This window comes from Gadus macrocephalus, chromosome 1, assembly GCF_031168955.1.
Source record: "Gadus macrocephalus chromosome 1, ASM3116895v1".
NCBI lineage: Eukaryota > Metazoa > Chordata > Actinopteri > Gadiformes > Gadidae > Gadus > Gadus macrocephalus.
In genome coordinates this window covers 21,174,041-21,200,769 of record NC_082382.1, presented here as the reverse complement: position 1 = coordinate 21,200,769, position 26,729 = coordinate 21,174,041, and the positions used below count along the sequence as shown (strand labels likewise).

General features: G+C 45.7%; 2 protein-coding genes across 3 annotated transcripts in view; both read right to left on the bottom strand.

The window, feature by feature from the left end:
* LOC132458181 (guanine nucleotide-binding protein G(I)/G(S)/G(T) subunit beta-1-like) overlaps positions 1 to 17,735 on the bottom strand; it is a 33,282-nt gene extending 15,547 nt beyond the window's left edge. Inside the window, exon 1 of one of the 2 annotated variants that reach the window (XM_060052732.1) lies at positions 17,327 to 17,735. The gene's annotated coding sequence lies outside the window, so the exon portion shown is untranslated. Of the gene's footprint in view, positions 1 to 46; positions 753 to 17,326 lie in introns of those variants that run through there. The other variant, XM_060052739.1, reaches the window with a different exon arrangement.
* A 2,124-nt stretch (positions 17,736 to 19,859) lies between these two features.
* Positions 19,860 to 26,729, bottom strand: part of cfap74 (cilia and flagella associated protein 74) — a 14,149-nt gene continuing 7,279 nt past the window's right edge. Inside the window, exons 10-16 of the mRNA XM_060052655.1 lie at positions 25,922 to 26,110; positions 24,551 to 24,674; positions 23,880 to 24,034; positions 23,588 to 23,720; positions 22,669 to 22,787; positions 21,760 to 21,894; positions 19,860 to 21,521 (exon numbers count right to left, since the gene is read on the bottom strand). Coding sequence (XP_059908638.1) covers positions 21,393 to 21,521; positions 21,760 to 21,894; positions 22,669 to 22,787; positions 23,588 to 23,720; positions 23,880 to 24,034; positions 24,551 to 24,674; positions 25,922 to 26,110 — 984 coding nt within the window. The 3' untranslated portion in view covers positions 19,860 to 21,392. The remainder of the gene's footprint in view (positions 21,522 to 21,759; positions 21,895 to 22,668; positions 22,788 to 23,587; positions 23,721 to 23,879; positions 24,035 to 24,550; positions 24,675 to 25,921; positions 26,111 to 26,729) is intronic.

Here is a 26,729-nt window from a genome sequence, read left to right as displayed (position 1 = left end):
TTTTAAATTTGCCGACAGCTGACATGCATGCACAATGGCGCCTTACCTCTTTCTCTTTCCCCTGGTTTCAATACAGATCCTATATCCTGCAAGACCCTCTGACCGGAGACCTTGCTCTTCAAGCGCTCAGCGTTTCACTGGCTACCTGTCTGTCTACCTGATTGGCCAACCAGCCTAAACAGGTCTTCGTCCAAGCAATGCGTCTTAACCCCCTCCATAATCTTGTTGATAGAAAAAAAGTCGACGTAATCTACGTAATGAGCGAGCTGTGTCAGTCCCAGTTTAATCGACCCGCTGGTGGCCTTTACAACCAAAGCTTTATGGGCAGGGATCAGCTTTCAGTACAACCTATATGGAAAACACCAGTGTACACACCTGTGCCATTTCAAAACAAAACAAATAACCCACCGGTTCAAAAGGGCAAAACCAACAGCTGGACAGTGATTGTTTACTGGTAGATTCAAGGTTTGGTCACTGAACATTTACTGGCAGATTCAAGGTTTGGTCACTGAACATTTACTGGTAGATTCAGGGTTTAGTAACTTTGTTATAAACCCTCACAGCTATTGGTCACATTTACATTGAAGTATAAAGGGTCATCAAAGGGTAATAGTTTTGAGTAAATGCTACAAAGGCAACCTCCATCTTTTATACTATATTTCAACGAGAAGGTCTTCGATTAAAGCCGGCATACCAATGTCGTCCAACATTCTGTTTAATAAAGGTTTTATCGGACAAATAGATAGAAAATAGAAATTGGAATGCTTCATTATTATCTAACTGCACAGCCCGAGCGTGCGTGTGCGTGTGCGTGCGTGCGTGCGTGCGTGCGCGTGTGTGTTAGTGGTTTAACGCTGGGCTCTGGCCAGGGGGCGAAACAGTGTAACACTTAGCTGCCCTTTATTTAGTCCCAATCTGACCATCCGGTTTAGTTATATATTAATAGCGGAATGGTTCTTACTCATTGTTGTTTGTGCGTGTGCCTGTGGCCTTTGTGCCCTTAAAGAGGAAAAGGGGAAGGAACCCAGGTCTGTGAAAAGACGAAATTCCTCGGCCCAAAACAACTTAATGATTACAGAGAGCGCACTGGATTATGACCAGAATTCAGAGGTTGCCTGCAATTTCGGTTGTATTCTTCTTTATCGGCAAGGGTGGCGATATACAAATATATATATATATATATATATATATATATATATATATATATATATGAATGTGGAGAAATGTGCCTCTCAAGGGGCAGAGCTTTGTGAAGATGGCAGAGGTGTGATTCAAAGGGCCCATTTATTCCTGTGCTGGTTGTGCGAGTGCTGCAGCCGCTGCCAGCAGCCACGATAGAGCGAGCATCAGCACACTGCTGCCTTTTCTCGCTCTCCCTCCCTTTCTCTCTGTCGGCTATTTTTAGAGAGGAGCTGGGGGAGGAAGAGGAGGAGGAGGAGGAGGAGGTGGGCGGAGGAGGGAAGCAGACTTAACATTTTCCAGCCAGTCCTATCGGCTCCGACATCTCCAGCACAACGCGGTGACAAGGAGAGAGGGAAGTGAAATCTGATTCCCCGCACACGCACACGCACGCACACACACACACACACACACACACACACACACACACACACACACACACGACCAAGTCAAAGTGCGGACTCACTATTAACTTTTGCATTAGGCGGGGTTCAGCGGAGACCAAACCTGTACACCAGAACACAACAGCAGGAAGATGTGGCGTGTTTGACGACACAGACCAGAGCCCCAAGTACACCGGGGCAATGTATAAACAACCGCAAATACTTGTCTTGAACGCACCCCAGCCCCAGTCTTGTGTGCGGATGACACACACTGTGGGCCATAGTTCAGCCATTAACATTTGGGCGTGATGCAACATGAATTCCCAGGAGTCAGCATGGGGTGTTGTTTGCATGTTGGGTGGGGGGGGGTACGAGAGGAGGGGTGTGTTGGTCGAGATTTGGGGCAGAGAAAGTGCAAGCTTGAGATATAGGCCCCGTCCCTATGGAAGAAGGGGGCGTGGCTAGCCAGGGACGGAACATAGGAGGGGGAGGGTACGAGTGGCTGGGAGGACAGGCCCCGATTATCCTAATGAGAGAGAACAAGCAGAGGACGAAGGAGGGGAGGAGATGCTGCTGAATTAGCCCTGCTCCCCCCCCCCACCCACCCCCCCCCCCTCCCTCTCACGGCTGTGGCAGGGCCAGGTCACGGTTAGCCTCCGTGCTACGGCACGACACAGGGCAGGTGACACACACGGGAACGGACGGTCCAGGATCCCAACCGACACAGCCGCCTCCGAGCTTCCACGGTTCAAGACGTAAAAGTATGATCCGAGAATACTCCCACGTAACACAACTACTTTCCTCATCCTACAATGGATCTCTGTGAAGGGAATGGGATCCATTGTTTTGTCACCATCAGTGTCTGACTGTCAATATAAATGAAAGCATTTCAATCCGTCATATGGAACGTGCCCAACCGACATCAGGTAAGGCGGCACTTTAAAAATAAACTGATGAACTGCAATGCATTCACACCCCGCGACCACAAACACACACCGGAACAAGCACACTCGTTTTAGACACTATGCACCATTCTGAGAGGTGTGCCAGACAGGGAGTCGTCGTAATGTTGCATGGGGCCTTTTTCCTCTCCATTCCCTTCCTTTCATGGCTCCACACTGCCTCCTCCCAGCTCTGAAGCCCCATCCCTCAATCCCCCCGCCGTACCTCCATTCTTCTCCAGCCGGTTGTCCTGTGCTCGGAAGTGTGAATTTTGTAGTGAATATCTAGTGTGTGCTTCAAACGGTGGACACCGGCAGCACGGCCAAGAGGAGAGTGGGCCGACGACTGTTTGCGGCCAGAGCCTCCACCTTAGGAAGTGCAGCAGAGAGCGCTCGCGCTCTCTCTCTCTCTCTCTCTCTCTCTCTCTCTCTCTCTCTCTCTCTCTCTCTCTCTCTCTCTCTCTCTCTCTCTCTCTCTCTCTCTCTCTCTCTCTCTCTCTCTCTCTCTCTCTCTCTCTCTCTCTCTCTCTCTCTCTCTCTCTCTCTCTCTCTCTCTCTCTCTCTCTCTCTCTCTCTCTCTCTCTCTCTCTCTCTCTCTCTCTCTCTCTCTCTCTCTCTCTCTCTCTCTCTCTCTCTCTCTCTCTCTCTACAGCGGCTTCCTCTTTAGGGGTGGTTCCCTCTCACTGCTCGCCTGTTACTCCTTCTCGCAGTGTTCAAAAACAACCCAGGGTGGGTGTGGCGCCATAGCATCCTTTGCGAGGTTGCTATGACTCTGGCTCACTGCCGCTCCACACCTGTTGACACGCTGGCCGGCTAGCTTAGCGTTCGCAAAAGGTTGTACACACATGCAAAAACAGTTGAGCAATGGCCGACTTCTGCATTTGAGCGCTCTGCGACCAAAGAGGAAGAGAAGCAGAGGCCAGCGCCGTGGGGGCTCTCTCTCTGTCTGTGTCTGTGTGTGTGTGTGTGTGTGTGTGTGTGTGTGTGTGTGTGTGTGTGTGTGTGTGTGTGTGTGTCTCTGTGTGTGTGTCTCTGTGTGTGTGTCTCTGTGTGTGTGTGTGTGTGTGTGTGTGTGTGTGTGTCCCAATTTGGGTCACTAGTGCCCAGATGAAGGCCGCTGGCAAACTGGTTCTCATTTGTATGCTGTGACACACGGTGAGTTTGTTCGTCAACTGGGACAACATGGTTTGGGGAGACTACACACAGAAGAGCAGTGACCAATGAACATCCACTATCTTTTTTTTCTTTTAAAGATTCAACAAAACAGATTTTCATAATGCAACCATGTGTTATCCAGATAAAACAAAACATCAGTTAAGTCCGCAAATGCAAACATAAGATGGATTTGGATATACACCGTTACGACCATAATAAAATCAGACCAAGAAACCAAACTTTGATCTCCAGTTACTCATTGTATTTACGATCAATTCATGGCACTTTATAGCTTAATAATCCATCAATCAAATCAAATAACCACTGGCAGTAGCCCTAGCCGTCCATTAGAGGGTTGCCATAATGATGCCGTCCTGAGTGTTTTTGTCCCCCGTCCGTCCGTCCATCCGTCCATCCGTCCGTCCGTCCGTCTGTCGTTTTACTGCCTGATCACCAGGCACTCTGGGGCGTGGCGGCTGTACCCTCAGTGCAGCAACCGTGGGATGCGAGAGTCACTCTAATCGTGGCGGAGTGGAAAGCAGCAATAACACCCCCCCCTTCAACCCCACCCCCACCCACCCACACTCCTCCATCCATCCACCCATCCTCCCAGTGTTTAGAGATGGAATACACCATTTAAAAGCATCTCCATAGCATAGCTCCTGCTTTCCACTTCACACCACAGTGGACTGTGTGAGCTGAGGTTTGGCCCCGCCCCGAGCTCCGAGGGCACTGGGTGCAGCCGTGCTGGGAACTCAACGGGGTAAATAAAGGGAGTGGGGATGAATCAAGTGTGTACTCTATTGATGATGTTGTGGTTGAAACCCCCAATAAGGAATCCGCCTAACAAAGCCGAAATGGGCCTGGCCAACATAGCGAGAGCTGGTGCACAGGATACAGGGCTGAAGAGGAAGTGGTGTGGTTTACACATTACAAATATCGGGAAGGGAGTTACAACAGTAGCCGGCACTGAAAACATAGATTTTCTGCGCTGTACAGGAAAAACACGCATTTGTTTTGAACACTCGAGTGCGGTAATGGGGTTTGCTGTTTGTATTTAGCTGGAAATATGGCTGACGTGGAAAATTATCAATCCAGTTCAAGTATCGAATGTTTATGTAGGCTATTCAATGCCGCACTTTTTCAGTTTTGTGACATAATCTTTGGAGATATGCATGCAGACACGCCATATGGATGCAGAGAGAGCACATTAGTTACAAAACCACATAACCTACATTCTCTCAAAAGGTTTGTGCTCGCGAGCATGTGTACGTGCGTGTGCGTACACACACAGCCCCCCCCCCCCTACCCAACCTGGGGGGCATACACTGATGATCCACGAGGTCTCTCGCATCATGGCAGGAATGGAAAGAACTGGGCAGCTTCCATGGGTGCACGCATCATATCAGTGTTTGTACGTGGCTGTATGTGCTCATGTGAGACAGTGTGTTCATATAAGCGTGTGCACATGCATGCGTGTGTAAGTGAATCTGCAACGTGTGTGTAGTCGTGCATCGTGTGTGTAGTCGTGCATTGTGTTTGCAAGTATTGTGTGTGTCTGTGTATATTGCGCATGTTGGCACGTGTGTATGTGCATATGTATGTGTGTGGCTAAGAGGAATGAGCTAGCTAAGTGCTGTGGGTAAGTGATGCATGGTGAATGCAGCTGAAACAGAACCAGGTCACAAAAAAGCACCGGAATATGGAGGACGATGCACTAGCAGACACTGCCAGCCATTTCTTAAAAGCCCCCCCTCCCACAGCTCCCCCAACCCCAGCCCACGATCTAACCTGACTCCCCATCTCTCGCCGTCATCGGTTATGGTTCCTCTCCACTGAACGATAGCCCAGTTGTGCGATTGTAACAGAATCGGACTGGATTGCAGCCGGACATCCTTGGTTTAGTAACGGAGACGTTACCACACTGGGCTGGCTCTACGAGAGACGTCGCCGACTGCTGTTCGGCAAGAACCACCCCAACCCCCCACTCCCTCCCCTCCCCGGGTTACATGGTAGTCACTGACGGCCATCTGCACGACCCACAGCCTTGACCTACAGAGAGAGGGCAGATTCACCCAGCTCTGTGACACAACATAACAGCTGTGTGGTTGTTGGCCGAACAGGCAGCTCGGGATTCCTGCTGCTGCTGCTGCTGCTGCTGGAAATTCCATTCCGGATTCGTCCGCCAAAACCACAGCACCACCGTTGCTTTTGATGCGGCACACATGCTGCTCACTGCCATCCTAAGGCCAACCCAAATTCCAGCTTCCCAGACGTTAATCCAAAAACACCCAAGATGTAATCACTGGTTAACCATCTGAGGAGTAGGTTCATCTCGGCTCCTTGAGGGACTTTATGGAGAATAGCTGAACGGGGATCATTATCCTCGGGCCTCGTAGCCCATTTTCTCAGTTGAAAGTGGAGCAGAAACCTGAGGCTACAAACCACTATGCTCACGCTAAAGAAATCCCTCCGCCGAGATGAGAGAAGGCTCCCCATCCCCCACACTAAAGAGCAGTTCAGACAGAACGAGATGGTGAATGACTAGTAGGGTTGCAAAGGGGTGGACAATTTCCGCTAAATTTCTGGAAACTTTCCGGGAAATTACCATGGGAAGTTAAACTGGGGAATTTAGGAAATATTAAAAATCTGAGAATTCTGGGAATTAAATAGGGAATTAAATATCCAAGCATAAATATATATATACATATATATATATTTTTTGTTATAGACCCTCCATGCAAAATGACACTTTAAAAAAACGATTAAAAGACTACAAAAACTTGCAAAACATAATTTTTGCAGATTTATTCGTCAGTAGAACTTTAACAAGTTCTAATTATTTTATTCTTTCATTGAAGAACAAAAACATGAATTTTGAGTTAAATAATGCTCTGGGCTCAAAAGTGTGTTCCAGGGTTCTAGAAGTCATCAGGTCACATGTGACGGCGGAATGCACAGTGCATGTAGGGGGCGTGGTCTCAACAGACCTGCAGTGAGCTAGAGTGATTGAGGAATAGCACAGATATTCAAGTTTACTTGGATGAAATCTGGTTGCGTTAGTCAAGATTATGCCATAATATATTTTCCCAAACTATATTTAAGTCTCCCGTTAAGAGCAAACCTTCAATTTTGTAAATTCCCATGGAAAGTTTTCAACTTTGAAAATTCCCGGAATTTTCCAACCCTAATGACTAGCATCCAAAAATGGTGTTAAACGGGGAACATCTTAACATGTTCAACTGGGTCTGCAGAACATCTTCAGCTCACCGAGTGATGCGGAGGCATTGTACCGAGAGTATGACTTCTAATGCCAAACTAAATGAAATACTCACCTGGGGTCTCATTTATAAAACTGTGCGTGGGATCGCTACTAAAAGTGTACGTACGCCCAAAAGCCAAGTTGTGCGTGCGCCAAAAAATATTCAGATTTATAAAACCCTGCGTACACACACCGTACGCAATCTTTTCTTTATAAATCACAGACTGCCTACAAGTGTGCGCAGCTGAATCAGCTTCACGTTCCGCCCTGTACACGCCCATTTTTAACCATAAATGGTCAATGCAAATGACATCATGAATTCGATCTGCATATTAAACAGACTCAGATGCAAGTATTATGTCTTGTCGGAAACAATGGCAGAAGTACTGAAAAAAGCAAAAAAGCGAAATTTCACGGAGGTTGAAGTGGAGACACTTGTGGGTGAGATGGAGGCCCGAAAAGTAGTTTTGTTCGGCGGTCACGGGATTGGGATCGCCAACAACAAAAAGCAGAGTGTGTGGCAACATGTTGCTGCAGCAGTGAACTCTGTCAGTAGCACGGAGCGCACAGTCCCAGAATTAAAAAAGTGGTCTGACATAAAGTTACATATTTTTATGTAGCCTACCAATAAATCGTTATGGTCCTAAAGACCCTCTCCCTCCGAATCCTGCCATTTGCATGGTCCGCCAGAAGTGCCATATGGTGCAGCATTACCACGGCGCTCACCTCTGTATTTATAGGGTTACGGTAATAAGACTGACCGAGAACACCTTGGATAATCAGTTTGTAATCACCCACGTAAAATGTTCTTGAACATAACCCCTTTTTAATGCCTGATTTGTCATGAAAAGCATCAAGAGTAACGGACAACGATTGTGATGAGGAGTGTGGCTTGGTTTTCCACACTTCGGATTTGATTGACATTTGATTATGTGTTTACAGTGTCACATAAAAATATTATGTTATTGAAACATGTTGGACAGATGCTTTATTCCATGCAGTCGCGCCGTCAGTGGACAGTATGGAGTGACGGGATTAAATATAGAGATTCTTTTTTATTTCTATTCTAAGGAGATGTTTCTGGAGTTATAACTGAGAAATAACGCAGTTGACTTAAATTATTCTGATTACATTGATTTAACGCATGATTCGGGTTGAAATTAAATTTATGAAGGGCGATGATAAAACATAATCGTTCTTCTCACTCTACAATTCTTCGGTCGGACTTCAGTTCACCACAACACCATCTGTGTCGCCAATTCTCCTTTTCCTCTAAACTATGCGTACGCATGGGTCAGAGTTTGCTTAGGGCTGCGCACATTTTCCCGTCAAGTTGGTTTTTTATAGATCACAACCTTGGCGTGGAAAGTCACGTACGCCAATTTCAGCCCCGTTTTGTGCGTACGCAACGGTTATAAATGAGACCCCTGGACACATACAATACGTGCAATGATGTGGTAAGTCAGAATCCACTCTTCTGTGATTAGTTGAATCATTAAGTAGCATATATATTCATCACATTTCTTACATAAACGGGATCTTTCCCAAGAATGGGCACTTCGAGTCTGCTTACTCAATCCTGTTTTGGTTACCATTTCGTGATTCAGTGGTATTGTGTAGCCATGAAATAAAGATATTATGGTGTTACCCGGTCAGCATTAATCATTATGAGAAGATATCGATTCAAAGTGTGATGTGTAAAATTCCCCACGATTCTAGTGATCATTAGGGCTTAGCCCTAAAAGTACATCGGTGAATCATCCTTCATAGAGCCCAGAATCTACGCAGATTATCAGCCTTTTTTTTATGTGCATTATGTGCAATACCCTCATAACATTTGATACACAGGATTAAGATACCAGACTTCCATTCCATATTAATCATGGGAAGGAGAACATACTTAATACTTATGACAAAAGATCTCAAGGAGTCATACTTAACTTGTGTTTTATTTGTATGCATTGACGAGATTGTAAGCACACAAGGATGTAAAGAGCTTGACTTGATCCATCCATCGGAATCTGAGGCCTTAGTCCGAACTAGCTTAACAGTGGTAGTAATGAAACCGCAACACTTTGAGGTGCATTGCCACCGACCTTTCCCATGGGCCAGAGCATCTGCGCTGGTTTAGATCCTTCTGTCTTAGCAATGAGCTGAGAGCCTTAGCTAATGTTAGCTTAGCTGAACAGGAAAATTCCATCTCTGTAGCATGAATGCATGTAGGCACTTTTAACCAATCTGGGCTAAACTGTTTAATTAGTCCCTCCCAATTGTTCCCTTTCGGCCGGCTTGGTCCCACAACACAAGCAATGAAAACACAAAAATGCAGTTTCATGTTGCTACATAGTTCAAAGAGGCTTGGTGTTGCGCTGTGTTAACCATTAGCATGAAAGCATTAGTGGAAGGGGCGTACAGACGCAAAGAGGGCCATGGTTCGCCTATGCAACCACGGCCATTCAACTTTTTGCTATGCATTTAGAATGACCCGCCTATTCATAAGGACTTCTTTCATAAAACCGGAAGAAATACAATGAAACTTGGCGGCAACAAAAGATCAGGAACTTAAGGTCTGGGATGTTTAAAGCCTAGACATTCTGCTTGGTAGCTACTGGACAAGGCATGGCCTCCATTAAACACTATGGGTGGAGGAACCTCAGGCCTGCAGGGGAAAGAGCTTGGGCCTAGCAAATGGCTCTTATTGGACAGGGCTGAGGACCCACACTGCACAAAAGCCTTTCACAACCAGCAAGGTCAAGTCCACAGGAGTGCTGGTGAATAGAGAATCCTTAAGATTTAAAGTACAACGGTTGAATAGTTAAGAGCAAAGGGGATAATCGAGCATGATTAAAAATGCTCCAGTAATCAATCTGTTTATTTTTATTTGTTGGTTTGGCTTTGGTTCAGTTCCAGTTCAACTTACTGGGTTTATTTGATTTAAAGTTACCATGTAAAAAGGAGAGTATGCCACATGAAGCCAGTCATGTCTAGTTCTTTCAAAGGTCAATTAAAAGTGTCTTGTTGTGCTTCATTTCATTCTATAAATACAGCTATTCAAGAGAAATACATCTATTTATATCATGGAAAATGATAGATTTTGAATACAGAAGTAGCTCAGGCAGCAGGAAGGCATTTACTCTTTATGCCATGGCTCTATATGAACAACTAATGGACGTCATCACTCATTAACTCTCAATCATTTTTCATATCATTCACAGAATCACACCACGTGAATAAGAAAATAGGTTTTTCTTTCCCCCAGTGTCTGATGATACTTCAGAAAATGCCTTCAAATAATTGTCAAAGAAGCCTTTTCCGACAAATTACGAATTTGGACGGACACGCTCTGATGAAACCTGACATAACATCAATGGGGAGGGGTTGGCCATGGAGATGAATTGATTGATTGGGGAAACATTCCATGATGCCATATGCACCAAGTAAGCAGAGGGCTATGTGGGTACAAATAACAAACTGCAGGCTTCTGCAGAGGTGGTGACTCCCAATCACTGCCTGTACCTTCAGCGCATGGACGCAAGGTGAAGAAGAACTTCCTGTGAGAAAAATGAACTTACTCATTACTTATCCGATTTTCCTGGACGAGGTCTGACACACAACTCTTAGCCAAGATGGTGAGGAGAAACGGCTAGCTTGCGCCAAGGGCTCAGTGTTTATATAACGATATGATTAACTGCTAGCACTAGGAAAGAAAAAAGACTTACCTCCAGGCTCAGACAATGCTGAAGACAAACGATATGTGATAATGTAAATAATATGGACACACTGGATGTTTATAGAATGTATAATAAATCGTAAACATTTCCATCATTGTGGGTTGAACTTCATATTTATGAAATTAGATTTCTACGCATCTAAAGACAACTGGACGCCTATCTGCGATCCAATGTGGTCATAGCCAGTCGGTCTTGCACAATCGCATACATTAACAAAAGGTATGATTTGTGCTTGGGAAATATGTTCAACCACCCTTTCATACAGAGATGTGGACACGACAGACGAAAACAACTGAAAAAACAGTAAGCCTTGCCTCAAGCCAAACGCATGACATGTGTTTGAAAGGCACAAAATAAACTCCATTCACTGCATTCATAAAACAGCACCCTCCCCCCCCTCCCAAACTTTCTTCCTCTTGCACAGTTTCCCAAAAATGATTGGAACAAGAGTGGGAAAAGTCACATGACAAACATTGGCCTCTTATTTTAGTGACCCTCCAGGTCCTTTTTGGAAGAAAGAAAGGAGGAGATGGGAGAGTGCAGTGAGACAGAGAGAGAGAGACAGAGAGAGACAGAGAGAGAGAGAGAGAGAACAGAGCGAGATCTGAAAACTAACTCTGGCAGTCTTTTTCCCCCCCGTCATCTTGGAATTCAGGTTTGGTCACATTTCCCTGCAACCATCCAATCTAATGGTTGGAGAATGTAAACAGAGAGCGAGGCTACCATTAGTCAAAGCAGGGGCGGTTCTGCGATCTACCCAGCGGCCTATTTACCGCGGGGTGCTCCGGAGAACGGCCACCGGCGTGGCACTGTGCGGACAACACGGAGCCGTGCACCGCTCCACAGCGGTCCCGCCGCCACTCACTTTGCCTATTCAAAACAGCGGCCCTCGACCGAGGCCAGCCAGGGCCCCAAGTCCCCGGCGCGGCTCCTGTCGTCAACAGGAGCCGCTGGCAAACAAAGTTTCCCTTGTTGGCAGCCGTGCATCAAAAGTCCTGCTTGAACTCTAAAATGAAGCTACATCCTGGTTGGGGGACAGATCTCTTGATAACCCTTGGCTCGGTGGGTTGGTTGGTGGGTGGGTGGTTGGTTGGTTGGTTGGTTGGGTTGGTTGGTTGGGTTGGTTGGTTGGTTGGTTGGTTGGGTTGGTTGGTTGGTTGGGTTGGTTCGAACCGTGCGCGGTGGAGGTGCGGGGGTGGGAGAGTGGCTAGTCACATGCTGCTCCGCACTAAAAATAAACCAGCCGGCCCGAGGCCCGCTTGTTTGTATTGGAATACACATACACTTTGGTGTCAGGAGGGGAGGCGGGGTAAGAGCCAGGCCTCGGACACAGGCCCCCTCCTCCAACAGAGACCATCCATGATCCACTCATGACCCATAGGGTGATGGAGGAGGGCCCTGGTGGGGATAAAGAGCCACAGGATAGTGTGAAGTGTGAATGGGGGAAGGGTTGCGGTGGAGGGTATGCGTGCGCTAAATAGGTCATGTAGGGTATGACCCGTTCTCAAGGAGATATAAAATAATGGATAAGAAAACCGGCCAGTCTCAATGTCGCCAAGTAGGGATGTGTCGGTCGCGAGTCGCGACTGATTCGTTACAACGAACGAATCCCGAACGGGAACGACAAGAACTGGTTCCCCAAAACAAGAAGAACTGGTTCTTTGATTCTTATTTTTTTAACATAAACCAAACATATGGTCACGTAAATAAAATATACGAACGAACAGAGCTCCGTCTCCCCGCGACTTATATTGATTGAGTCTACAACTTTCTCAAAGATTCAGCCAATGAGAGGTAGCAATGGTGTTGGAATGGCACCTGGGTAAACCAATGACAAGGCGGTACCGTCGAATATGCGCGCTTTCTCTGTCTGACGTATCATGGGTCATACCATTCGACATATATCCCCCTACATTTTTTTGAAAATAGACTTGACCTCCAGCTGTTGGATAAACGCATTTCCCAATCCCAGGAGTCTTTGCTCCATTCTACGTCAATTTAAGAACAAACAAAGAAATTAAACTGCAGTTCGTATTTTTTATTTATGACCATGCAAGTTCTGTAATGCCTGAACAATGAAGAATTAAATGTAAAGTAAAATAAAATTATAAATGTAAAACCATGAATGAAATATAGAGAGTAAGCAAGTGGTATAAATATTGGTGGGACGTTCGATATACTATATAGCAGGCATCTCCAAACGGCGGACTGCGGTCTTCACGGTCCTATCCGGACCCATGACCAATTAAAAAAAAGAAAAAAAAAGTTTTTTTATTTTTTATATTTTTTAATATGTAATCTGACGTAACGAACGAATCAAAACGACCGAATCAAATAAACGAATCGTTATAGTGAACTGAACTGAAAGAACTAGTTCCCGGAAAAGAATCATTTTGCCCATCCCTATCGCCAAGAGAACGTGCATGAATAACAAGATGCACACTGTGGGGGAAATTGCGTGAACTATGGCTTTAAGAATGGATCAGCCAATGAAGAGCGGAGCCCAGAGATCAGCAGATGGGTGCCCACTGCCCAGGGCAATGGGTTTCTGACTCCTGTACTGGGATGATGGAAAACATAATACATACACACCAACCGCAGCAATTCTTGTCAAGTTTATGCTTCGATTGGGGCAAATACCTAAATCAAACAACTTGATTAGGTGGATCTAAAAATTCAACCTAAAACATTACCAGGATCGGTTTCAGACATCTTTGTGTAAAAGGTCAACATGTGTTTATGTAGGAATGATAGTGGCCTTTGTTCACGATAGGGACTTCCACATAGCTTAGAGCAGATCATGGGAGATGTGCATGAAATAAGGAGTATCACTGACCGAACCACATAATCCCACAGGGCCCAATCCCACACACTGAAGGGATTTAATCCGGTGCACATTCTGTCTTTGTAGGGATGTGGGACACAACCAAAAAACATTAGCCGGATGAAAACCATTAATAAAATCATCAAAATCCCTTCTAGAAAGTCAGGTGACTCAGGCGGCTTTAGCATACGCTCCGCGTCGTGAGGTGACACCCTGTACTGACGGCAGCGGCGGTGGGGGGTGTGGACGGACCCAGAGATTAAATGCCTTCGGCTCAAACACGGTACAGGTACATCTAAAAGCCCAGTGTAAAGAGGCCAGGCCGCTGGGTGTTACCCAATGCGTCTCAGTTAGGAGCTGGTGCTGTGGGTCACTGCCAGGTCAGCCGCTCGAAACAATCACCGCCAGATAGAGGTGCTGTCAGCGTCGTCACGGAGTACTTTTAGAGGGAGTTTGCACATGGGATTTGGACAGGTTTCTGAGGGCTACGAGGACAAAAAGGATTGCTGGTTCCCACTCGCTTGCTAAACATGGTGACAATGGTATGCTCACTGTATGACTTTTCTTTTTTTTTTTTTTACATCTGGCCTTGCTCATGATGTGCAAAGTTAAAGGCCCAGGAAGTCAGAAAGTTATGATCCAGGCTCAGATACCTGGTATGATAGGTTATGCTACTTACATGCACTTATTCCACTGAAGATACCATACTCGGCCCAATAAATCGGCCCAATGCTTAACAGTTAAACTGCCTATGGGTATGGCTTAACCTTTCTTAATAGAACCCAATGTTCTACAGAGCAGAGCATGGATACAATACACACTACAGGCAAGACTAAGGGCACAATATTTTACCAGTAATAAATACAAGGCAAAATGACATGAGTTAAAACAGATAGAGAGATACACACATTGGTACATTATGTAACAAAGGGATTAGACATAAAAGCAAGCAACTGTGCTGTATTTGGATATCTAGGGCAACTTGAGCTATGATAAAATGTCACACTTTGTGGCTGCATGACCACCAGAAAATCGAATAAACAAATATTATATATATATATATATATATATATATATATATATATATATATATATATATATATAGAGAGAGAATAATCGAAAGTAGCAATACTTCGATTATTAAGTCACAACTATCATATAATGTCACAACTTTTCAACAATGCCCAGAGGAAAGCAATATCCAGGAATCCATACAGAAAGATTCACAGTAACATGTGATGGCCCAGTAACTCCCCCCAACACAAGAAACAGCATATCACCGAAATATGCATGCATGCAATGCGTTAATATAACGGTTATATGTTTAACTAGAACAAACAGACATTCGTAGAACCTGGCCACACCTCCAGATATGCTGTTCATATCCTATTATATGAAATGTTTAAATCAGAATAACGGAGTCGATTCAGGGAAACGTTTAGAACACTTTTCTGATGACCACGAATTTGCCAAGAACAAGAGGAACGAATGATGAACTTATCCTTAAGCAAGACAGTCAAAAAGGACAACAATATAAGCATTTCCAATGGAATCATATTCCAAATCTCAATCGGTTAGAGCGGTGGTATTGTACAGCCCCGCGTTTTAGCTGCTACACTGTATGTGTGTGTGTGTGTGTGTGTGTGTGTGTGTGTGTGTGTGTGTGTGCAACACCCCTTCACCACCATGTTGTCCTACGACGGGGCTGCGCGCACAGCTTTTGGTGTACGTGGGCCGTATCCGCAACCAAACGCTCGACAATGCCCCACGTTATTGTGTGATTGAATTACATGTCAAATCAAAGAAATCCGGTCTGCCAACCCCGAACGGTTCCGATGTTAGGCAGCTGTCTTTCTCAGGGCTGAGGAAAAGCGGCGATGAAAAGGCTTTGAACGCCATCTTGTTGGTTGCAGCTGCTCAGGCCCTGAATACAGGAACCCATTCATTCGGAGAGGCGGAGGGATCGGGCACACTGGCGACATGAATTCATCTTTGTGGACTCGCAAAATACAAATAGCTCTTTTCAGACAAACGACAAACTTCTGACGTGACTAAGATATCAGAGACGATCTGCTATGAATTCGCCCAACGCACCCACAGACCATATTACAATAGTCATTTCTCTCAGCGATTTCCCCTCGGTGCCAGAGAACGGCAATGCTGCTGCTACCTGTGACAGCCTTCGTGCTTATTAAAAAAACAGCCTTCCCTATCTGGCAGGCCTTTCTAGTGATTTATCTTATGCACACTGAAGATTGGTTGTGAAACAGTGTGACCAGTAGGTATCGGTCTCCCCCTCTAAGCTCGACCATAAACCACAACGGGCCCATGGCTGCTCAGGTATCCGAGCAAACACACCTCTCCGCAAGCCGGTCTCAAGATAAACAGATTGGAGGAATCCAATTAGAAACACACCTTCGTGTCTTATTACGAGTCAGAGGGCCAAATGAGGCACAATTGGATTTAAAACCAACACTTGTGTACTAAAACAAGCCCCGCTTCAGACCCACGTCCAAATCACTACATTTCTATGGCGCTTCGACGACTAGTTTTGGGCGGATTTGGGTGATTGTATGAACGCTGTCACTAATCGCTTTAGAGCAGTGTAAAACATCCACAAGTGAGCCATTTCCCGGTTGGACACTCAACCGAGAGAGATAGAAGTGCTGCATTGTCAACCCCCGGTACTAAACCCAACCACCAGTCTTGTAACATTAGTGTAATAGGACGGTGAATAACCATATCCTCAGCTTTTGCAATCCTCAGGATGAACCCATTCGCCCGACTTACCCCTTCCTAAACTGTGTGGCCAAGCGCCGTGTACGCGGTGCGAGGGACCACGTTACGTAAAGTCTCTGACGGCTCTCATACTTCATGTTCCGCGGAGCGTTTTTAACAGTCTGTCAGACCACCGTATAGCTGGGGATACAGACGAATATGTGTTGTATTTAAACGACCGAGGTCGGGGTGGACCCACACCCAGCTCGGCCTGGCTAACTTGTGCGGAGTGTCTCCTGTGAAGAGGGGGTGGAGGTGGTGTTGACTCTGGGTGGTGGAGAAGTGGCCATTTTTACACTCCCTTCGTTGTCATTTGCATGATGCTACAGTTTCCATGTGTGGAACGAAACAAACCATTTACATAACTAGGTGGTGTGCTGGTAAATACCCCACTGGCACTGATATTTCCCTGTGTCGTTTTGGTGGGGTTGTTTCGGAAGGAAAACAAGTTAAAGCAGGGCAAATCTGCTTACTTTGGGAGTTAACTAGCATCAGGAACCAGCAGACCACTAACAGTTACTGACCTGCACCCTTATATGTAGTACATCCATGAAGTTTAGATATTAGTCATAAAGGGTAAAAAATAAAACAGGGAGATAACGGCTAGGTAGTGTTCAAACATAAGTCAAAGTGAAAACTCAGTGGATCCCGGACATTAAGGTGTGCTAGTTGCAGCTAACTTGGATGGCTGTCATTAACTAACATGAGCGATAACTGAGTGCTCGCTGGGGAGAGGGGAAAGCTGGTTTATAATGTTAATCCGTGATACTGTGATGTTGTACAGGGAAGAGTCCATCTCAAATTATTATTGGATTAACATTTGGTTTTAAGCCCTTTACTTTGCATCCAGTAGAAGATAACAGGGCCCCCCACCCCCACCCCCCACATACTCTTTGACAGCAACGACTTGGTAGCAACAAGCTAACGATAGCAAGCTTCTGAGCGGGCAAGGGACCCAACTCGACCCCGCTGGAAGCCCCTCTGCCCGGGCTGGAGCTTCAAGCAGACCCCGCCGGCCCGCACATATAGTCGACACTCAACACTTTCTCACCAAGTATCTTGAATTGTCTTACCCGCTTTCACTCAAGGGTATCCGTCGTTTATATCACATTGACTGGAAACAGCAAAGATCGACTCTCGTCTCTCCTACTAGCACAGATTTAGCCAGTGAGCTATCGAGGAGCGGCACTCCCCGATCCCAGTTTTCGATCCGCCGAGGGTGAGACACACACCGGCACAGAGGCGCAGAGATGAAGAGGGGGGGATTTTTTTCACACACAATTTAAGACGTTTTCTTCTTCTGCAAAAGTTCACCTTTTCCGAACTTGTAAGTGTTCTTTCAATTCAGAGCAACTTATTTCCAGTCTGAAATCCTTCTCGTCTTTCCCACCGTCGTCCCCCTGTTTCTTCCTTCACACCAGTATCTCAGACGCTTCCTGCGGCCATCAAACAGCAGAGATGGGCGCGGCGGTAACCCTGCTCTCAGCTCCGGGAAACCCCACGTTACGCAAGCGTCATAACGCACGGCAAGGGTCGGCGACCACTCCACATCGGATCATTATACTGGGAAATAGTGCCACCTTTGGCAAAGCTTTTACACTTTTTAAAACATTTACCCTACCACTACAACAAACCTCAGTCCCGTTTTTGCTACCGTTGATGTGAACAACATCCCTGACTTTGACATTGTCTGGAGAATAGTTGTATTGGTTATGTAATAGATAGGCCTAAATGATTACATCTCTCATACAATGTAGGTGTCATTATGGAGGAAGTAGAAAGTAGTTATTGTTGGGAATGTGCGTGTCAAGTTGGAACGGCGCATGATTTGCAACTCAAATAAAATCCTGGCGGAATTTGCCTACTGAACGCTAACTGGACAATTGGCAAATGCAAATGACCTATAACAACCTATATAGTGTTTCATTCCTAAACAAGGAACCATTGGTTTACTTAACCAATATAATTAACATGAACTCTGATGCGGACACACTCATATTCAACATCAACTTCTTTGATGGAATATTAAGCATTGTTATAAGGAATATCTCTTGTTGATCGGCTCAAAACTAGGTTGCCAGGATACCTTTCCACAATAGGCCTCCTCCCAGAGGATGACTGAGTGCCCTTGGGCTTAGGCATTACTTGACAACCTCAAACACTGTGACCCCGCCTTTGACCCCTGGGACCGACGCAGTTACATTGGGTCTAATGTGAACAATACCTTCATAAGCTTCATAATGACACCGCCATGAGGATGGAAGGAAGATGATAGCCAGAAATTTGGATCTATATCTAACCACATCTTTATGTTTTCAGAAAATAGCAGTACACAATAATTGTAACAAGCAGGATCAGTTCATAAAATAAAGTCTAAATAAAGTTCTGGTTGGGTTGACCCTAGAGTGTTTGCATAGTAGGAGCAGCAGCATATGTATGTGTTTATCTGCAAGTGATGTACAGCCCTACCCCTCATGTCTAGCTCATGAATAATCATAACCCTAAATAATCCCTCCCAAGGATGATGGCACAGATCTCTGTTGGGCTCAGTTCCGTTCAGTGGAAGTATAATGATGCATTTCTACTCCTCCAGAATAAAAGCCCTACTTCCAGGCACATCAAAAAAGTAAAGCAAAATGTAATTTCACATCAAGACAATACCTAACACATTAAAATGCACCAGTAACCCATTCCACATGAGAAACACATGATTACATCTGAACTCATCTCAGGGTGTGTGAGTGTGCGTGTTCTTCGGAGTAGGCTCAGAGAGGTGCTGAGTGATGGGAAAAGGGGGTTGCCATGGCTACGCCCTCGCCCGTCTGCACACGTTGCTTTGTAACGGCGAGACTGTTCTTTGCCTCTGGGGGGGTGTCACCCATCATCACATCCTGGAGTTAGAATAAGGGAAATAAAGAACAAGGGTCACTTTTACTCATAAATGTATCGATTACAATATGTCCGTCCCTCCAGAGGCCATGACTTTGACCTGAGCAGACAAACAAAAGTGCATGTCAGGGGAATGCTAGCGACAAAGCACGACCACACGTCCGTCCGTCCATCCCCCCGTCCGTCCCCTATACCCCGGGCCAACTGTAACCACACGGGACAGGCATAAGTAGCCCTCTCACGTACGCAATAACACATGGGGTCAGACAGCCAATCGGATTAAAGCAAACTACCAGAACAGAGTGGGAAAAGGGTTGTGAAATATGAAAACTAATACTCCCGCTTGTGTTTCATAGGACGGAGAGTGACATTACATTAGGCTAAGCTCATAATGACCTTGGCTTTTATAGGCAGGTTGAGGCTGATGCTAATCTGATTTAGTGTAATCTGTTTCAATCTGTGATAAATGCTTACCGCATGTATCTCTCCCAGATCCTGTTGGCCTTCACTAGCATTACTGACATCTGCCGCTCATACACACAGGGGTATGGGGAGGGAGAGCGAGAGGAGAGAGAGAGACACACACAAAACCATCACAAAATAATACTAGGTTTTCATAATTCCCCTATGATGTTTATGTATTGCCTATTCATATTGTAATATAAATACTTTTCTAAAGAATTATAAATGTTCACATCATCAAATTTCAAATACTTCAGATAAACTTCCCGCTAATTCAAAGAAAGCCAAAGTAGATTAACTATTTCAAGATAGCCAGTGTACAACAGAGTAGAACATCTCTTCAGAGGTGGATTTGGTTGTTCTAATTACTATGATATAGACATGATGGAAAAGAAAAGAGAGAGAGGGAGGGGACATTTTTTTAAGTTGAAAGTCTTGCTGTTTTCTGTACTCTCAAAATTTACCTACAGCAGCTTCAAGAGAAAGACAGGGATAACTCAATTTATTTTGAGGAGTAGTTTAAAACCATGAATACTGTCTCCTAACCCTTTTTCTATGTACATGAATCAAAGTGCTGCGTTCTAAGAGTATAGCGTTTGACTAAATCAACACTCTACACACTAGCTAATTGATTCAAAAAACAAACACAGACCATGGGAACTGTGTAAATATCCTTGAGAAGGTAAAATGCAGTTTATCTTGAGTACATTGAGCAGGTAAACAAGACACTCATTACATTTGACTAGTCCAACATTGGTTAAGGAAGAACCTAGGATCCTTATGCAAACCAAGAAATATAGAGGCCGAAAGGTCCTCAAACTATTCCAGTGAGAAGATATCGAGTTGTTTTATTTCAAAGTTACTTATTTTACTTGATTCTGGCCACCACAGTAAATGGGCACAATTATATAGGTGATATTATGTTGGCACGTTTCATAAATAAATCTTCATCACCTCTTTTGTACGTGTATACAATCACCTCACTAGAAGCAGCACAACGGGCACCGCCAGCCTCCACAGTGGCTGACAAACCCTTAAGAACAGAACAGCAGCTTCCTTGTACAGTTTATTTTCACTGCGCTCAACTACGCCATCTGCTGGTCAAATATGGTCTATACACACACAAACGCTGAACACCAGTTTCCAGCAGAGAAGAGCAGCCGCTACAATGATGTCTATGTAAAAATAAAAACAGAAATGGAATCAATGTATATATTGCCTACGATGTCTTCACATGATAGCCAGGAAGATCTATAAGAAGCATATGTTACAAAATATTAAAATAGTTGTTTATGTAAATAATCTAGCCAGTTTTACAACATCATTTTTTTAGGAATTTATTTCAAATATATACATTTTTGAAAATACCTTTATAAATTAAAGTATTCTAAAATAAAAAAACATCTTACTCCTATCTTTATCATAGATATATACATAGAGACTTATAGACAAATATTTCACTGTCAAAGGCTAGCAATGCAATCATAGAGAAAACTGAGAAAAAAGAGATTTAAACAATATCTTAGCATAGTAGTTTGGACATGGAAAATTTGACTTTGTTTTACACATTTCCGGAAAAAATATGTACAGATATATTTATTATATATGTATATATGCTATGAACATGCAGTGATATTATGCATGTCTTTGTAAAAAATTTTTTATTGATTATTATTATTTATTTATTTTAAATGGTGGTTTCTCTTTTTAAAGGTTTGGCTGGTTGTGAAGATGCTGGTTGTCCTATTTAAACGATGAAGTCGCCGCTTACTATTGGTCAGTGTGTGGTTAACCCCTCTCCTGATTGGCTTCTGGGGAGTCTGATGTGGATGCCAAGGCCAGCATGGTGACCTGATACACCTCTGTCTCATCTCCCTTCAGCGTGAGAGACGCACTCTCCTGCACCACTTCGTAAGGCTACACACAAACACAGACACAGACACAGACACAGACACAGACACACAGACACAGACACACACACACACACACACACACACACACACACACACACACACACACACACACACACACACACACACACACACACACACACACACACACAATTTAGGCTTAGAATGAGATTCAAAGTATTACACAGGAAGCAGGCCCATCCAATCAAAACAATTGAATCTATCTGTAATCACTGCACTGCTACCTTGTGTCCACTAGGGGGAGTCCATGAGACGGTGATGACCCGTGTGTGGCCCGGTTCCACTGTCCCCCTGCTGGGTTCGATGCTGAAGCCTCTCTGCTGGAGGGCCGTGAGACCGTCCCAGTGGAACTCTCCGTTCTACAAGGCAGGGCAGTGATTGGACAGAACAGTAACATGGGTGGAGCTGGGAGTGAGTAGGAGCTGTAAAGGCAGAGAGGTCAAGGCTCAGTCAAAGAAACACACAAAGCGTGAAGTCAACGCTCTTGATCTATGCATGATATGGACAAAATAAACATTAGACAACGGATGAGGCAGTTTAGCACTCATTGTATGAGTTGAGTCTTCAAGAATTAAAAAAAATGAGGTTTGTATATCAGAATGTATCATGTTTTTTTGTTGGGAGGACCCAAGAGAGTTGTAATCCTAAATCCTAAATCATACGTAAATAAACTGTTACCACTCCTAGTCCTAGGCTAAAAGGTTGTTGGCCATGTCTCTCATCAGAAACGCTGTGGCAGTTTCAACAATGTCCCCCGAGTCGCCATAATGTTTTATTTTTTTCAAGATTTATGACCAAAAATTTACCAACACGTCTTACTATCAAAACAATAACTAACAAAACGCCTCCAAAGTGGCGGCGTCGATGTGGTGTAACCTCACGAGGTAAAAGCTCTACAGGTGCTCGACACTGACCAGACACAAGATGGCCGCTCTTTAAACTATAAAGGTGGAGAAACAAAATCCACCGAAAAAAACATTATCTTCGCGCCATGAACTCAAAACACAAAAAATGTATAAACCATGTTTCTTGACAATGTATTAATCGTATTAATCCTGTTTATCGCTGAATGATGAAACCAGTGCAAAACACTGTCCCCATGAACCAGCCGTTCTCCATCACGGGGGGTGTACCTTCTTCAGGGGCTGGGCCTGGCGGATGCAGCCCACCGTGAGCTCCCTGACGGCGGGCTGGGGCCCCCGGTCGGCGTGGGGGTCTGCCTTCAGGGTCAGCAGGACTGGGGTGCTGGGACCTAACACTTAGAGAGAGAGGAAGGGGAGAGCAGTCCTCATCCTCATGGTCGCCACCAAGCCGTGTGGGACCCCGAGCGCGGGGGCCAAAATGGCCCCTGTCACATTTTGATAAAAGATTAGAGAAAAAGTGAGAGAGGAACAGACATCGACGCACGCGCACGCACACGCACACGCACACGCACACACACACACACACACACACACACACACACACACACACACACACACACACAGAGAGAGAGAGAGAGAGAGAGAGAGAGAGAGAGAGAGAGAGAGAGAGAGAGAGAGAAGAGACAGACAGGCATCGAGAGAGAGACAGACAGACAGACAGACAGACAGACAGACAGACAGACAGACAGACAGACAGACAGACAGACAGACAGACAGAGAGAGAGAGAGATAAAAACAGAGAGAGAGAGAGAGAGAGAGAGAGAGAGAGAGAGAGAGAGAGAGAGAGAGAGAGAGAGAGAGAGAGCGAAACAGACAGACAGACAGACAGACAGACAGACAGACAGACAGACAGAGAGCGACAGACAGACAGACACAGACAGACAGACAGACAGACAGACAGACAGACAGACAGACAGGCAGACAGACAGACAGACAGACAGACAGAGAGCGACAGACAGACAGACAGACAGACAGACAGACAGACAGACAGACAGACAGACAGACAGGCAGACAGACAGACAGACAGACAGAGAGCGACAGAGAGACAGACAGACAGACAGACAGACAGACAGACAGACAGACAGACAGACAGACAGACAGACAGACAGACAGAGGGAGAGAGCCCTACCTGGGAGTTGGGGACTCCTGGGTCCTGGCTGTGGAAGGTAGTCTTGGGGTGGTCCGCCCAGAGTGTCTCCTCCGTGGAGGTACATGGTGCTGGAGACGCAGGCCCCCCTCAGGTCCAGCTCACACACTACAGTCTGAGACACACAGGGGACGCCTGTACTCCTCACACACTACAGTGCACCCGGAGAGTACATCTGGACTACATACGTAATGTACGCAGTCAGGCTTATAATACGGTTTCTGTAAACAGTGAGTGGGTTTCTGTTGAGGGCGAATACTGTGGGTCCAGTTACCTTGTTGAAAAGCTCCACCGTCAGTCTGTCTGCGTAGCGGACGGACGGGTGGTCCGGCTGGAAGCTGACGGTCAGGTCCTGGCTCTCCCCCGCACCGACAGCACCCCCTGCTGGCGTCACACTGAACACACATAGCCCACTGTGGTTCTGGGGGCCTTGTACAAGAGGGATTTGGGATATATACAACACACTGGTTTAGAAAAGGGTTTTAATCCGGCAAATGGTACTTTGAAAGACACTTTTTTTTTAATCTTTTTTTTTATAATTATTCACACATCTATTTACACATCTCTTAATTCATAACCAATATAGTCCAAACTGCATCAATAACGTTAAACTTGTTATCATGAGCCATAGCTCTAACCATCACACTCACTACCAGGCCTTTATCAATCATACACACTTCCTTACTCTCTCACAAATGCACACAATGCACCCTGTACATAGTGTGCATTCAGCACACTCAGCAAACTAGCTTTCAGAGCAGGAAACGCATGCAGAGCGCAGCACAGTGAACCATTCATGCCTGGTGGTCACACCTCGGCAGTCACAGCCGGAACCCCCCGCTGGCATCACCCTTTAACACACTGAATCACCAGCAAAATAATCACGGTACCGCCACAGGAAGTCCCACCCGCTGTTGGAAGGGGGGGTGTTGGGGTCGGACTCACCCACGATGGGCCGGGATTCGGGGTACCCCTGGAGAAGGACAGCCAGGCGGTCCTCTGTGCTAGGGGGCCCTAGGCTGGCCTGCAGGACGCTGTAGCACACCTCCACGGACGAACGGTTCTTCAGCTGAGAGGAGAGAGAGGACAGCCTTCCAGTGCTGCTCAGAAACATCGGTGTCGTTCTTTTCACTGTGGTCCGTTCTAGAGTAGCGGGCCTGCCCCAGTCTTACAGGTCAAACCAAACATCCGTATAACTCCCATAGAAAACAGGTGGAGGCTAAAAATCACTAATACACATTTCCTATGCATATGATTTATATTGTTGTATTATCATTTTGCTATAACTTGGGGTAAGATGCACAGATTTCGTTTCTGCAACTGCATCTAACATCTCCCATTTTCCCCCACGGATCAATGAAGTATATGGTTAGATTTTTTTAATCGGATTCTATAATACAGAAGGAATCAAACAGCTAAGAACTAGAAAATGCATTTCCTGCAGAAAATGCGGTGAATGCTGTAGTACAAAGTGAGGTTGAAAATATTTAATAAAGCCAAATAGATTAAGGCATAAAGAAATGTTAAACGGCTTAAATCAAGTGAAGGGATTTGAACAGAGTTCAAAAGTCTAAATGGAGTAAACAGTATAAACATGCAAACCATTTAAAAAAAAATAAAGGTTGGAAACAAATAAATTGACATTTGAATGAAAAGTGTAAAGCATTACTGAAAATACAGAAATGTAAAAGGAATTTAACTGAAGAATCTGAAATAAAAGTATAAAGGTAATCGAAATTCTGAAGTTACGAAGTCTGAAGTAGTAAGTGTCAGAGAATGGGAGGAAGGCTCCGCCGTCCTCCCATTGACTTCCATTGTAAAAAATAGTATTAATATCTTAAAAAGTATAAAATATTAAAGAAATCTGAAAAGAAGCGTGCGATTCCAAGCTAATATGAACATTTTAAAAATTTAATGGAGTCTCTAGGTGAAAAATGTAGGAAAGAGATAGGTCCCAAAGTATGCAGAGAATAATAAAGAGGAAAGATAGAAAGAAAGAAAGAAAAAAACGTAAGAACAGTAGTTAATAATAATAATACATTTTATTTGTAAAGCACTTTACATTCGAAAATCTTAAAGTGCTACAGAGTTTAAGAGAGAAAAAAGGTCTTGAGGTTTTGTTTAAAAACAGTTGAGCGCTGCATGCAGCACTCACCTAATTACCTGTTTACTAGGATAGGTAAGCTGTGGACATTGGGAATCGAACCCAGTAGCTTTCAGTCCACCCTACTCACTGCACTATCACTCCCGTCATGAACCCACCCCACAGACAACAGCCCCCCCCCCCCAGGGCCCTACCCGGGCGTGTCTCCTCACCTTCAGGACCCGCGAGGCGGCGCCCTCCTTCTGCAGCACGTAGCCAAAGTCCAGCGGTCCACCGCCGGATCCGGCTCCGACCGCGGGGCCGCCAGGGCAGCAGCAGGTGAGCAGAGGCTCCACCCCCTCCCCACGCAGCGTCACCTCCAGGGTCATGCCCCGGCACTTCACCTCCAGGGTCTCACAGTGCTGCAGGGGGAGGAGTCCCAGTGAGAGGGGGGCCGTCCCCATGAGCAGGGTGTCCCGCCCCTCGCCCTGGTGCAGGGCGTCCAGGAGAGTAGGAGTGGGGAGGAGGGGGTTGGACTCCCAGACCAAAGGTTAAAGGGTTAAAGGTCACCTACCCTCTAGCCCAGGGCGGGGTTAAAGGTCACCTACCCTCTAGCACAGGGCGGGGTTAAAGGTCACCTACCCTCTAGCCCAGGGCGGGGTTAAAGGTCACCTACCCTCTAGCACAGGGCGGGGTTAAAGGTCACCTACCCTCTAGCCCAGGGCGGGGTTAAAGTCACCTACCCTCTAGTACAGGGCGGGGTTAAAGGTCACCTACCCTCTAGCCCAGGGCGGGGTTAAAGGTCACCTACCCTCTAGCCCAGGGCGGGGTTAAAGGTCAGCTACCCTCTAGCACAGGGCGGGGTTAAAGGTTACCTACCCTCTAGCCCAGGGCGGGGTTAAAGGTCACCTACCCTCTAGCCCAGGGCGGGGTTAAAGTCACCTACCCTCTAGCACAGGGCGGGGTTAAAGGTCACCTACCCTCTAGCCCAGGGCGGGGTTAAAGGTCACCTACCCTCTAGCCCAGGGCGGGGTTAAAGTC